General features: G+C 35.1%; 2 protein-coding genes across 2 annotated transcripts in view; one reads left to right on the top strand and one right to left on the bottom strand.

Moving 5' to 3' along the window:
- Positions 1-1,034, top strand: part of LOC132547268 (set1/Ash2 histone methyltransferase complex subunit ASH2-like) — a gene marked incomplete at its 5' end in the record, with an annotated part of 48,890 nt that extends 47,856 nt beyond the window's left edge. The window contains one exon of the mRNA XM_060211031.1: positions 167-1,034. Coding sequence (XP_060067014.1) covers positions 167-259 — 93 coding nt within the window. The remainder of the gene's footprint in view (positions 1-166) is intronic.
- A 2,081-nt stretch (positions 1,035-3,115) lies between these two features.
- Positions 3,116-13,810, bottom strand: LOC132547272 (geranylgeranyl pyrophosphate synthase-like). The gene is made up of 12 exons (XM_060211036.1): positions 13,554-13,810; positions 13,016-13,076; positions 12,203-12,271; positions 11,718-11,803; positions 11,428-11,474; positions 11,191-11,307; positions 10,470-10,571; positions 8,453-8,513; positions 6,713-6,791; positions 6,049-6,151; positions 5,696-5,810; positions 3,116-4,684 (listed from the first exon to the last, which is right to left on the bottom strand). The coding sequence occupies exons 2-12, from the start codon at positions 13,049-13,051 to the stop codon at positions 4,594-4,596; spliced, it is 906 nt and encodes a 301-aa protein (XP_060067019.1). The 5' UTR covers positions 13,052-13,076; positions 13,554-13,810; the 3' UTR covers positions 3,116-4,593.
- Positions 13,811-14,505: the final 695 nt, after the last annotated feature.

The raw sequence follows: 14,505 nt of genomic DNA, 5'->3' as shown, positions 1-14,505 counted from the left end.
GTTACAGAATTAACAAAATGTCTGGCCAATTTGGAATGATTTCGTAAATTTTTGTGGAAGCACATGAAAATATTAAAGGAACTGACAATCTTTGATGCCCTTTGAAATGTGAATGTTCTAATTTCATTATGACAAAACATCCTGGCAGTAATGATGAATGTTTCAGATGTCAGAAGCAGCCTCACAGACCATGGTAGAATATGCTCTAGCTGACATTCTGTACCATGTGGAAAATGAAGGCAAACTCCCAGAGTTTTGAAGAATATCAAGGAATGAATGAAGAGGAGGGATTTTACAAGGAAATAATAATGCTAATGAATTATGCGACATGAATCCCAACATGACAAAATACATTGATAATCCAACCACTGGACAAGTCCTACTGACTCAACACTGGACACCATACTGCCCAAACAGTTTGACAACCGCACTAACCAAACAGTTTGACAATCACCCTGACCCATCAATAAGACATACCACTGGACAAGTCCAGAGTCAGCTCTGGACAGTACACACCACCCAAGCAGTCAGGCAAACGTAGGACAAGCCACACAGAACTTACCATAGTATCAACCACTGGATAAGCCTCACCCACCAAGCAGTCAGACAAAACATAGGACAAGCCACACAGAACTTACCATAGTATCAACCAGTGGATAAGCCTCACCCACCAAGCAGTCAGGCAAAACACATGACAAGCCACAGTGTAGACCCATCAATGGTCACTTAGTAGAACAAACTTTATACCAGATTGTGTTCAAGTATAGGTGCTTGGGATTCCTTACAATATTGTTTCCTTGTTTTTAATATGACTTTCCTTTCCTGATTTACATGAATAATAACCAAGTGAAGTAATCTCGAGCTTCCCCTGTGGAATTTTACCCCCTTTAGACATTAGTGTAGTGGTATGTGTGAAAGGTGGAACTGGAGAAAGTGTTTACTAGTGTGAAAATTTTATCTAGAGACAGAATCTGCCGTAATTCTATGTGTATTTGAAATGTCTACAAAAATCATGAATAAATGTGTAAAGTCAAGGGTGTTTTGTTCCTTATCTGAGTATTTCTGGTGACTCTGTATCATGAGTAACACCAACGGAACACGACACATACATGATGAATCCCCTAAAGGAGATATTTCAGGTCACTTGACAAGTGCTAAGTGACACATGGTGCTCACTTTTAGTCTGAGTCATCCACTGTACATCCTTTAAGAAGTGCCATTTTCAACTTTTTTCTCAGAAACTCCCAAAAAAATTTTTTTTAATTTTACGATAAACTCTCATGGCCAAAGTTGAACCAAAATTGTGAAGCGTAGTTTCAACTCCTCAGGAGCCTAATGAGCACGGCCATAAATGAATATTTAGATGGGAGAAATCTTCTCAAGACCAAGATATGGTAAGAAAGGTACTCTGTAAAGATTGAACAGACTTGTCATGTTTTACCAAACTTGTGAATTTCTGGACCGTGATCGTGTTTCCCCTTGGGAGGGGATTAAGTATTGTTTATATAAGGAAATGATACTTTTGAGTATATTTTGTTTGATTTCAAATTTTGATGAAATATCAGTATAGGATGACATTTTGAAGGTGTGCACATTTTGACCTTGACTGATCCACAGCTAAGGACTCAAAGGTCAAGGTCAGATCAATTAAGGCACTAGAGTGTTTTACTTCATTTCCATGAATACTAGAATGAAATGCTCTTTATTTCTTAATAGTCGACATTTGATAGGGTAGATTTCACCTGAAAAATAATATACACATGTAATTGTGGCCCTATTTAAAAGTCATTTTCTTGGTAAAAGCACTTCCTTCATTTGTATTTCTAGTCAGAAAGGACTGAGCAGATTTTGACCAAATTTGGTGAGGAGCATTTCTTTGGGAAGGAGAATAAATTTTGTATAGTGTGTATCAGCCCAGAGGGTGAGGATCACAAAGGAAAATTTACCCCAAGGATAAGTGAGGCAAAACCCAATATGAGAACTAGAGGTATCACTTTTAAATTCCTTCTTCCTTAGAAAAGACATGCTTTTGTTCAAATTTGGTCTAAAGCCTCCATAAGTGAAGAGGATTTCATTTTATATAAGCAGTGAGTCTGAAACTCTCCTTCATGAGGACTGAAGGGCATGGGGCAATAGGTTAGATAGATATTATCTATGGTATACATCATGTTCTCTAGCCATGGAAGTTCTTTAACCATTTTCATTTTAATTATCCTTGGGTGAAGGGAACTCTTTTAATTACGGGACAGCAGAAGGGCAGGGTCCAAGATGAGCTTAAATATCCACCTGAGCAATACATACATAAGCTTCATTAAAGATGTTAATGAAAAGTTTCTGATAATCTCACGCAGAAAAAGACCAAATTCTTTTTGTTTTGCTCAATTCCTTATAGCTGGAGATATTGGTATTTGAAGTTACTTTGAAACACATTCATTGATTAAAAAGTTTTCACCTCACAAGAAAATGCTACAAGTTGAGTCATTCCCTCTATACACACTGACAAGACTGTGTACAGACCATCTGTGATAAAACTGAAACCACTTGAAAAACGAATCAAACTCTCCGAGTAATATGTCATGATTTTATTTGTTTTTGTGTAGACAGAGTAAAACGAGGCTTAAAGTTTGATAGTAAAAATTGTGCATAACTGCACATGTAAAAACTCCTGGTATATAATTTGTCAAGAGATACCAACACAGTAATAAAAAAAAACCAAGATGGAAGGTCAGCAATTGGTGTTAAGCATCAAACCCCTTACAAGACAGATGAATGATACCTGGCGAGATCAAAAAGTTTTACCTGGAAGAAATTTTGTGTAACCAGAATTAGGCTGTAATGCTTTGAAGTATTATTGCCGTTTATACCAGTGACATGGTCTCCATTATCATTATGTCACTGAAGTCTAATGTTCCTATACTGTTAGTCCAATACCTAGATCTTACACAAAGACTTACAATATTGTCCTAAATCTGCATCTTACACGAAGACTTACAATATTGTCCTAAGTCTGTATCTTACACAAAGACTTACAATATTGTCCTAAGTCTGTATCTTACTTACAATATTGTCCTACACACGAAGACTTACAACAAAGACTATTGTCCTAAGTCTGTATCTTACACAAAGACTTACAATATTGTCCTAAATCTGCATCTTACACGAAGACTTACAATATTGTCCTAAGTCTGTATCTTTCACAAAGACTTACAATATTGTCCTAAGTCTGTATCTTACACAAAGACTTACAATATTGTCCTGAATCTATATCTTACACAAAGATTTACAATATTGTCCTACATCTGTATCTTACAAAAAGACTTACAAAATTGTCCTTAATCCGGTATTTGTCATGTACATGTGTGCTTAAACAAAACCAGGTGATCAAATTCATTTTTTAAGAATAAAAACATAATGATCATTCTCACAAAGCACTGAGATCAATAATTATAAAAACTTATTTCTCACTACTCACAATAGTGTACGATAACCTTGTCACTCCTGATTCAACACAGCATATTTCATATTCACATGATTCAATAAATAATGGCTATGAGTATTTAATTCACAAAGAATCCGTTTTAGCCAATATTGTACTTGGACATCATTATTATTCACAATATTATGAAATGTTTATTTTCAACAGCAGTAAACGAGGGGTGCCAATTTATGCCCTTCAGCAACCAGTTTGTGATAAAGTAGGTAAACAAAATTTGTTATTGTTGAAGTTCTTGCTTATTCATTATTGGAATGAAAACCTGTTGTAAATTAAATAGAAAAGATTGTCAAACACTAATTAGTAGGTCACAATTACCTAAATCTTTATTATATTTATTTTAAATAACTTGGCACCTGGGAATCATATGCTGTACTTGGCTGACCTCATAGTGAGCCTAGATGGTCTGGTGGAGAATTCTCAAACAGGATCACAGTGTGCATCATCAGTTTTACCATGTTCCTCTATGACACAATTTGTCTGATATAGATCAATAATGGTAGCAATGATCTCAGACTTTCAGTGACACCCCTCTCCATAATCATAATAAATAACAATATATCTTACAGAATTTTGTTCGTAAACAAATGAAATTGAAAAAAAAATACATGAAATATCGCAGATATCCATGATGTTTATTTTTTTAGTAACAATACTTTATCAATGTTGCTATCAGTATTGAAATAAAATCTTATCAAGGGAAATAACTCCAGGTCAGATTATACACATGGCAATGTATATTTTGTGGAACAGTACTCTATCTTTACTCATTAGAACAAGTGTTCCTGACTCATTTTGTTGTTTATTAAGCACAGAAGTAAATGGGCAATTTTAATTGTTAAAAAAATATTTAACAAAGTGACACAGACTTTGTCCACAGTCAGGATCCCTTTGAAACTTTGATTCTTTGTGTCAGAAATTTAACGATGAAAGAATGAAATTCTACCACAGAAAAAATCTAAGTAACAGTCTTGATTGGGATGATACTTGGTGTCCTGATTCTGGAGCCTGCTATCGTAGATAAAGTGTGTTTTTGGCATCATACATCACATTCATTCAGATACACTGAGATTGCACATGTCCACTATGTTTGGTTTCAGTCATTGTCCGTTTCTGTAAACCTTCCTCAGTTCATTTATAAGACTAACTAGAATGGGATTTCCACCTTGATCCTCTATCAGAGCCAACAGTCTGAAACAGACAAGTTACAGGATTATAGGCCCTGAATACAACACTTGGAATGATACCAGTAAATCAGTATTATTTTACTAAAATCGACTCTCACTGCTACTTATAACAAAATTTAATTCATAGTTTTAAAACATCAAAACCAATGTTTATCATATAAAAATTACTGAAATACTTGAATATGTTCTGCCACAAACATATAAAATACAGAGAAAATACAAAAATAATAGAGATGTAAGGTACATTTCGTTGTAGATAAGAGACCTTAACTAAGTATACCATACTTTGGGGGCTGGAGACAGTAAATAAGCTTCATTTAGCATCTACCATGCTGAACAATACTTTGGGGGCTGGAGACAGTAAATAGGCTTCATTTAGTATCTACCATACTGAACAATACTTTGGGGGCTGGAGACAGTAAATAGGCTTCATTTAGTATCTACCATACTGAACAATACTTTGGGGGCTGGAGACAGTAAATAGGCTTCATTTAGTATCTACCATACTGAACAATACTTTGGGGGCTGGAGACAGTAAATAGGCTTCATTTAGCATCTACCATGCTGAACAATACTTTGGGGGCTGGAGACAGTAACACACTTCATTTAGTATCTACCATACTGAACAATACTTTGGGGGCTGGAGACAGTAAATAGGCTTCATTTAGTATCTACCATACTGAACAATACTTTGGGGGCTGGAGACAGTAAATAGGCTTCATTTAGTATCTACCATACTGAACAATACTTTGGGGGCTGGAGACAGTAAATAGGCTTCATTTAGTATCTACCATACTGAACAATACTTTGGGGGCTGGAGACAGTAAATAAGCTTCATTTAGCATCTACCATGCTGAACAATACTTTGGAGGCTGGAGACAGTAAATAGGCTTCATTTAGTATCTACCATGCTGAACAATACTTTGGAGGCTGGAGACAGTAAATAGGCTTCATTTAGTATCTACCATGCTGAAGGCTAATGATAAAAGTATAGACCTTAACACACTTTATGTACCTTTCTTCCAGCTCTTCTAAGACTTTTTTCGTGTAATCAAAAGATCCGAGTTTTTCTAGAACCTCCACACAGTATTTTTTCACATCGTTGTCAGATGTCCTCTGTCGTAGTATACCTTATAGATGTCAAGGAAAAAACAATTCCTCACCTGGTCCACTGAAGTGTGAAGTTTCAATCTTAAAACCGGTGGAAAAAGTAACATTAGGAACACATGGTCAGTTATTACCAAGATATATCGTGATGTGTAAATATTGTTATTGTAATGACATTTAAAATGTCACATTCCCATTTAACTGATCAGAAATGACAGGTGTATATTTAGAGGATAGCCACCATGGGTCTGTAAAGGATACTAAGGACTTGGTTGTTGTCTGGACTAGTCCGGATGCCATGGATGATTGGAAATGAGAATTTGCCCTCCGTTAGATCCTCGCAGTAACTCTTATTGGCTTCATACTGTAATCAAAACAGGCACAGCTTTCCTCAAAATTCCTTTTTAATATACCAGGATAAATAAGATATTTCACCAAGAAATCAGGACATATATTAAGCTGAAGAATGACTTTGCTTAGAAAAAGTTTTAAATGAATCGTGAACAAGTACTGGGAAACTGTTTTTGTAAACTGACCTAGTTCATCATCATACTTTATAGAAGCTGATATTTACTTCAATACACCCTTATATAGTTATTCAAAAATTCTAATTTGGGACTTTAACTCCGAAGACAGGCCATTTCCCAACATCCTACAGCTTCCAGGTTAAATGTTAATACAGAATTGGTTTGAAATATGAGTTAACATCAATAGATATTTCAATACAATGTTACAAATGTTTTATGAGATATAGAATAAAGTGTTAGATATTACAATACAACGTTACCGATGTTTAACGAGATATAGAATAAAGTGTTCGGTATTACAATACACCGTTACTGATGTTAAACGAGATATAGAATAAAGTGTTAGATATTACAATACAACGTTACTGATGTTTTAGGAGATATAAAGACAATGTTACCTCTTTTGATATCAGGTTGGCATAATCGTCTCTGATTTGGAAATAAAGACCCAACACATCTAGTACTGGCTTCAGATCACTGAAATACAGGTAAAATCTTAGATTGTAAAAAGAGGTACAACTGTAGGCAAAACTTCCACATTGTATGGCTTACAGAGTTGATGAGCAGGAAGGAAATTGTTAACACTGTATGTTCCTGATCTTGGCAAGGGACATCATCAAATGATTTGCTTATCATTACATTTGTTATGTTAAATCTAACGCTATATCAGAGCACTTGTTAACCCTTACCTATCCTCATTATCACTTATTAACCTTTACTTACCCTTACAAACCCTTGCTGACCAAGCCTAATGAAACCTTTCTAATCCTTTCTCATCCATACTAACCTTCACTACCCCATACTAACCTTCACTACCCCATACTAACCTTCACTACCCCATACTAACCTTCACTACCCCATACTAACCTTCACTACCCCATACTAACCTTCACTACCCCATACTAACCTTCACTACCCCATACTAACACTTACTAACATTTTCTAGCATAAAATAAGTCTTACTAACCATTACTAGCATTTACAAACCCTTACTAAGCCTTACTAGGTCTTACTAACCATTACTAACATTTACTAACCCTTACTAAGCCTTACTAAGTCTCACTAACCATTACTAGCATTTACAAACCCTTACTAAGCCTTACTAGGTCTCACTAACCATTACTAATATTTACTAACCCTTACTAAGCCTTACTAGGTCTCACTAACCATTACTAACCCTTACCAAGCCTTACTAGGTCTCACTAACCATTACTAACATTCACTAACCCTTACCAAGCCTTACTAGGTCTCACTAACCATTATTAACATTTACTTACCCTTACTAAGCCTAACTAGGTCTCACTAACCATTACTAACATTCACTAACTCTTACCAAGCCTTACTAGGTCTCACTAACCATTACTAACATTTACTAACCCTTACCAAGCCTTGCTAGGTCTCACTAACCATTACTAACATTTACTAACCCTTGCCAAGCCTTACTAGGTCACACTAATATTTACTAACATTTACTATCCCTTATCAAGCCTTACTAGGTCTCAATAACCATTACTAACATTCACTATCCCTTACCAAGCCTTACTAGGTCACACTAATATTTACTAACATTTACTAAGCTTAACTAGTGTATAGTTGATAATATTTGCAGGAGAGTTTATTTTTTCCTTTCACTGTCATCAAAAATAACACAAAATTAAATACTTAACAAAGGTTTGACATCAAACGAAATATAAAGTAATCTGTGCTATATGTCTGTATACACCAATACCAACAATAGGTATGCACGAAATCTAACCACAACAAACTCACCTGAAGCAGAACACATGCAAAATATTAGCACGACAATTTGTCTTTTTATACAGTAACATTAGTTCTTAAGCCTTTCTAACATTTACTAAGCTTTATTAATCCCTCCTAACCTTCCCCCTTTCTAACCCTTACTAAGCCTTACTAACATTTACTAAGCTTTATTAATCCCTCCTAACCTTCCCCTTTCTAACCCTTACTAAGCCTTACTAACATATACTAAGCTTTATTAATCCCTCCTAACCTTCCCCCTTTCTAACCCTTACTAAGCCTTACTAACATATACTAAGCTTTATTAATCCCTCCTAACCTTCCCCCTTTCTAACCCTTACTAACATATACTAAGCTTTATTAAGACTTTTAAGCCACACCTTTTGTTATCACTAAACAACTGCATCAGTCGCACAGCTAGTCCAAACAGTCCACCTGTTTCTGAAATACAACAACAGATTTTTCAGTCCAGTTAAATGCTTCTATAGTTTCTCTATTTACTTTTGTTACTTATTATGTCTATACTGTAGGTATATTTTATGGTAGGTCTGTTAAGAATGAGTGTGTGCTATACCAGACAACACCTGTGTAATAACATCTTTAGGAATTGTTACCAAAGGACCCAAGGATTTATTATTGAGGTACAAGAAAGACAACACCTGTGTAATGACATCTTTAGGAAATGTTGCCAAAGGATCCAAGGATTTATTATTGAGGTACAAGAAAGACAACACCTGTGTAATGACATCTTTAGGAAATGTTGCCAAAGGATCCAAGGATTTATTATTGAGGTACAAGAAAGACAACACCTGTGTAATGACATCTTTAGGAAATGTTGCCAAAGGATCCAAGGATTTATTATTGAGGTACAAGAAAGACAACACCTGTGTAATGACATCTTTAGGAAATGTTGCCAAAGGATCCAAGGATTTATTATTGAGGTACAAGAAAGACAACACCTGTGTAATGACATCTTTAGGAAATGTTGCCAAAGGATCCAAGGATTTATTATTGAGGTACAAGAAAGACAACACCTGTGTAATGACATCTTTAGGAACTGTTACCAAAGGACCCAAGGATTTATTATTGTGATACAAGAAAGACAACACCTGTGTAATGACATCTTTAGGAATTGTTACCAAAGGATCCAAGGATTTATTATTGAGGTACAAGAAAGACAACACCTGTGTAATGACATCTTTAGGAATTGTTACCAAAGGATCCAAGGATTTATTATTGAGGTACAAGAAAGACAACACCTGTGTAATGACATCTTTAGGAACTGTTACCAAAGGACCCAAGGATTTATTATTGTGATACAAGAAAGACAACACCTGTGTAATGACATCTTCAGGAAATGTTGCCAAAGGATCCAAGGATTTATTATTGTGATACAAGAAAGACAACACCTGTGTAATGACATCTTTAGGAAATGTTGCCAAAGGATCCAAGGATTTATTATTGTGATACAAGAAAGACAACACCTGTGTAATGACATCTTTAGGAATTGTTACCAAAGGATCCAAGGATTTATTATTGAGGTACAAGAAAGACAACACCTGTGTAATGACATCTTTAGGAATTGTTACCAAAGGATCCAAGGATTTATTATTGAGGTACAAGAAAGACAACACCTGTGTAATGACATCTTTAGGAACTGTTACCAAAGGACCCAAGGATTTATTATTGTGATACAAGAAAGACAACACCTGTGTAATGACATCTTCAGGAAATGTTGCCAAAGGATCCAAGGATTTATTATTGTGATACAAGAAAGACAACACCTGTGTAATGACATCTTTAGGAAATGTTGCCAAAGGATCCAAGGATTTATTATTGTGATACAAGAAAGACAACACCTGTGTAATGACATCTTTAGGAATTGTTACCAAAGGATCCAAGGATTTATTATTGAGGTACAAGAAAGACAACACCTGTGTAATGACATCTTTAGGAACTGTTACCAAAGGACCCAAGGATTTATTATTGTGATACAAGAAAGACAACACCTGTGTAATGACATCTTCAGGAAATGTTGCCAAAGGATCCAAGGATTTATTATTGTGATACAAGAAAGACAACACCTGTGTAATGACATCTTTAGGAAATGTTGCCAAAGGATCCAAGGATTTATTATTGTGATACAAGAAAGACAACACCTGTGTAATGACATCTTTAGGAAATGTTGCCAAAGGATCCAAGGATTTATTATTGTGATACAAGAAAGACAACACCTGTGTAATGACATCTTTAGGAAATGTTGCCAAAGGATCCAAGGATTTATTATTGTGATACAAGAAAGACAACACCTGTGTAATGACATCTTTAGGAAATGTTGCCAAAGGATCCAAGGATCTATTATTCAGGTACAAAAAAGAAAGTTTACATGTGACATACTTTTAGTGACCATGGCTTTGTACTCCTCCTCTGTAGGGCAGATAATAGCATCCCTCCAGTAGATATCCATACCTTGACCTCGGTGGAGTTCTAGCAGCTGTTCTGTGTAGTACAAATAGTAACACTATACAATATTGGGGAAAAGTTTGTAACTACTGAAACAGTAGCACTGTCCAACAAAAACACTGTCCAAGGCTAATAACCCTATGACAGATGAACAACATGAGGCCTAGAATGCCTGTATCGCTCGCCTGGATATTCAAGTCAATAATGCAAAATTTTACATTTCTTTAGAAGGAAAATATTACCCCTGATGAGCCTTACCCCAGATACAGCATCAAATTCAGACCGAATTTGGACAATATCCTACAATTTCTAAAGAACAATATAGATTATAAAGAAATTGATTGATTTTCCCTATTAGGCCTCGCCCCTAAGACTTCAGTGGGGGAGGCCAGACTAACCATTTAAACAAAACTGGTTCCCCTTTCCCCAATGATGCTTCAGACCAAATTTGATTATAATCCACTCAGTCATTCATAAATACATAAAATGTAGTTGCAGGATATAGTGAAAGTTGACGAGATGATAGAAGAGCTAGGTGAGCTAAAACACTGTCCAAGGCTAATGACTGAATGACGGACTATCAAATGCTCTGTCAGTGAATCAAGAATCAGGAGGCTGTCAGAAAATCAGACCACAGCAGATTTTTGTATATTACCTGTAAAGACCTTTGTGGCCTCTGGGTGCTCAAGTCTTAACACCTTCTCCAGTCCTAGAAAGTACACATAGTTGGCAGAGTTGATGGTATGTGGAACCCCATATATACTGTGTGCAACTGAAATAAAAATAACATCCTCCTTGTCAATAAATCCTACAGGTCTAAAATGGGAATAATAATACCATGACGCATTGACTAAATATTCAGTACTTTCCAACTGGTAACAGGGATATTTACCTGGAATGCCTCTTCTTAGTTTAGAACTATCTTCAATATCATCAATTCTGGAAAATTAAAAAAGACTGTCATCAGATACAATGTACACATTTGGTTACACAGATATAACATGCACTTTTGCTGCTTCTACAGAATATGATGAGATGGTAACATTTGAGTAGCCTCCCCCATTATATACTCACAATAATCTGGAGGTATTTAACATGTGAGTAGCCTCCCTTATTATGTACTCACAATAATCTGGTGTTATTTAACACCTGAGTAGTCTCCCCATTACATTATGTACTCACAATAAACTAGCATTGTGTAACATCTGAGTAGCTTCCCCTATCACAGCTATTTTTTCTGGTGGAATGTTGAGCCAATGGTTGAATGCCTAGAAACAGATAATAATTCATTTCAAATTACAAGTTCAATTTTCTGGAGAATGTCATGGAATTCTATAAACTGCCAAATAGCAAACTGAATAGATTTCTTCAAATCCAGGAAATTTCAAATCATCACTATTGAAGATATCATGTTTTAGCAATGTACAATGAGAATGGTGCTTTCTATTTGCTGCAATTAATTCTGTCAATTTCTCAGTTCAGATTCAAAGATTGTTTGTAGAAAGATTGACTTTGTATGTACTTATAAACATACCAGTAGCCTTTACTGACAGACAATAGTCTATTGTTTTGGTTAGTAAAACATTATATTTTTATAGTTCTAGCACTTTAAACCAACATATCTTTTACACAAGATTGTATTTTCTCCATCAGGACATACAACTGACCTCTGCTAGTTTACTCCTTACTTTTTTACCCGGAATTTGACATATGTACTTGTATGGTTCCAACAACACCTATTCAATCAGAAAACAAAAACATTACACATAATCTGTCTTCTTAATATAATGGTAATGATCAAACTGATTTACTACATCTGACAGGTGTAATCTTTAGTATATAATAACTAGCAGTGAAAGTGATATTATCTAGAAGGAATTCTTACTCCAGTTGTGCTAATTTGTTATCAGTCCAAAGGTTTCTAACCACCTATCTGAGATTTACTTTTGAACAACACATTCAAGATGGACAGGGAGTTCACAACAACAAAGAAATTTTTGAGTCTGCTTCATTTTACCACTGGAATTTTCTTCAAAAGGTAAAGATGTCACCCAGCCTTTCACTATTTTTACGTAACCACTTTCTGCCTGTCTTTATAATGCACAACGGTAGCAATGACAGAATGGAGCAAAACTAAATAAGATCTGGAGTTATCAAGTACAAATCAAGACACAAAATTTTGTGCAACTTCACACTAAACAAGCATGTCAGACAGAGAACAACTTCAGGCCACTACCAGCTCTCACAAATCTGAAGCATATTCAATAACGACAGAATATACTTAATTCACTGATACTGAATGGAAGAAAAAAAATACATTTGATAATACTGATATGAAATAATTATATTGCTGCTTTCTGATATCACCAGTGCCAGAATTTGATGTTGCTACAACGCAATGACAAAACTAACTTTTAAGCGGACAAAATGCTTGGATTAAATTATTATAATTTCAGTTTTAAAAAAAGGTTTTAGCTTACCTGTTCTGTAGTTTGTTCAAATGATGGAGATGACATTGTACCTACACACAGAAAGAATTACCTGAAACAGCAAATCAGAAATTCAGCTGAAACATTGATTAACAAATACTTTCTTCTGGCAACCAAGATTATCATTCTGATTTTATCAATATTTACATTTTTACTGATTGTGGTCATTTTATATCAGTCACAATAGCCAAAATGGAACATTATCCTACTCGTAGAAACACATTGCTGAACCTGGTATGCCTTGCTGGGTTCCATTTAATTTATAGACACACGCCTTGCTGACACGTAACAAAAACATTAAATGAAAGTTAAATGGATCAATTTGTGAGATATAAAGAAAATGTATAGGATTCAACCTATACCTTTTGATGATGAATGCGGCTAGAATTCACAAAAATAACCACAAACCCCTTGTTATACACTAAAATGTAGTCACTATGTATGCTGGAGGTTGTGCATTTTACAGACAAATCTTCGTGCTTATATCTTACATTCTGCCATAAGGAATGCTATTTCAGTTCATACTCACCGACGTTTCGGAGTAAAAGCAACGTTGACAAGGAAGTATGTCTTCGCGGTATACAAGTCTGGTGACTTTAATGTAATGCCTGATGCACAACACAGTCGCAGGGCAGCTCAGACAAATCTATGAATTGTCAGGAAGATGAGTTCACAATGTTACTACTTCCTGGCAGGCTTTTACAGACTTGCTTCATGAAAGCCGTTTATGAATTCTGAAAATCGTTTACATACGAACTACACATATGTATGATGTATAATTATGCAGAGCTATAAAAAGCCGGTGACAAATACCAGGGCGTATTGTTGGCCACGAGTTGTTTACAGATTTAAAGCGTCACAAAGACACTGATCAAGATTATAACAAACCGGTAAAGGACCTAACGACGTTTTTTCCGGCTAATATGAGAAATTACTGAGAAATAAATAAATATATATTTCTCTGTAACACGATACGTATCATACGTTCGGTCATTGATTTTAGAAAGAAAGTTAGATGCTCTGTAATCTTAACTTTTCCATTATTTTATCTTTAACAGTCTTCACATCCTGGAGCAACCACATTCCCCAGTTTTTAAGTTAAAATACATGTATACACATGTAAACTTATACAAGAGAACGTTTGATGAATCGTATTTCCAAATATTTTTTTCTAAGTATAAGCGTCACTGAAATATTGAACTTCATCAAAACACAATTTTAAAAAATGCTTCCGGATCATTTAAATATAGCTTTGTCCGAGTAAACTTGATGACAATGAGGTAGCTGGGCAACACCCATAGAACCCCAATTTTGCAAAATGAAATCCAAATAATGTCTTGAAGTGGAGAAAATGTTAATCGTAAATAAGGATAAATTGTAATAACTCGTGAATTGAAGAGAATAACGGACATATATGAAGACCCAAACATGTAAGTTCAAATTAATAAAATTTTCAATTTTATTATCATTATTTTCTAGAT

The sequence above is a fragment of the Ylistrum balloti genome, unplaced genomic scaffold (assembly GCF_031769215.1).
Source record: "Ylistrum balloti isolate Yb309-2 unplaced genomic scaffold, AGI_CSIRO_Ybal_v1 Utg369944, whole genome shotgun sequence".
NCBI lineage: Eukaryota > Metazoa > Mollusca > Bivalvia > Pectinida > Pectinidae > Ylistrum > Ylistrum balloti.
The sequence above is the reverse complement of the archived record's forward strand: the minus strand, read 5'-3'. Positions and strand labels throughout refer to the sequence as shown.

What these genes read in the sequence shown, in the direction of transcription:
- LOC132547272 (XM_060211036.1), bottom strand. Translation starts at nt 13,051, where the DNA reads ATGTCATCTCCATCATTTGAACAAACTACAGAACAG. An exon ending in TTACACAATGCTAGTTTATT is followed by an intron (nt 11,475 to 11,717) that starts GTGAGTACATAA and finishes TTAATTTTCCAG; the next exon opens with AATTGATGATATTGAAGATA. An exon ending in AGACAACAACCAAGTCCTTA is followed by an intron (nt 5,811 to 6,048) that starts GTATCCTTTACA and finishes GACATCTATAAG; the next exon opens with GTATACTACGACAGAGGACA.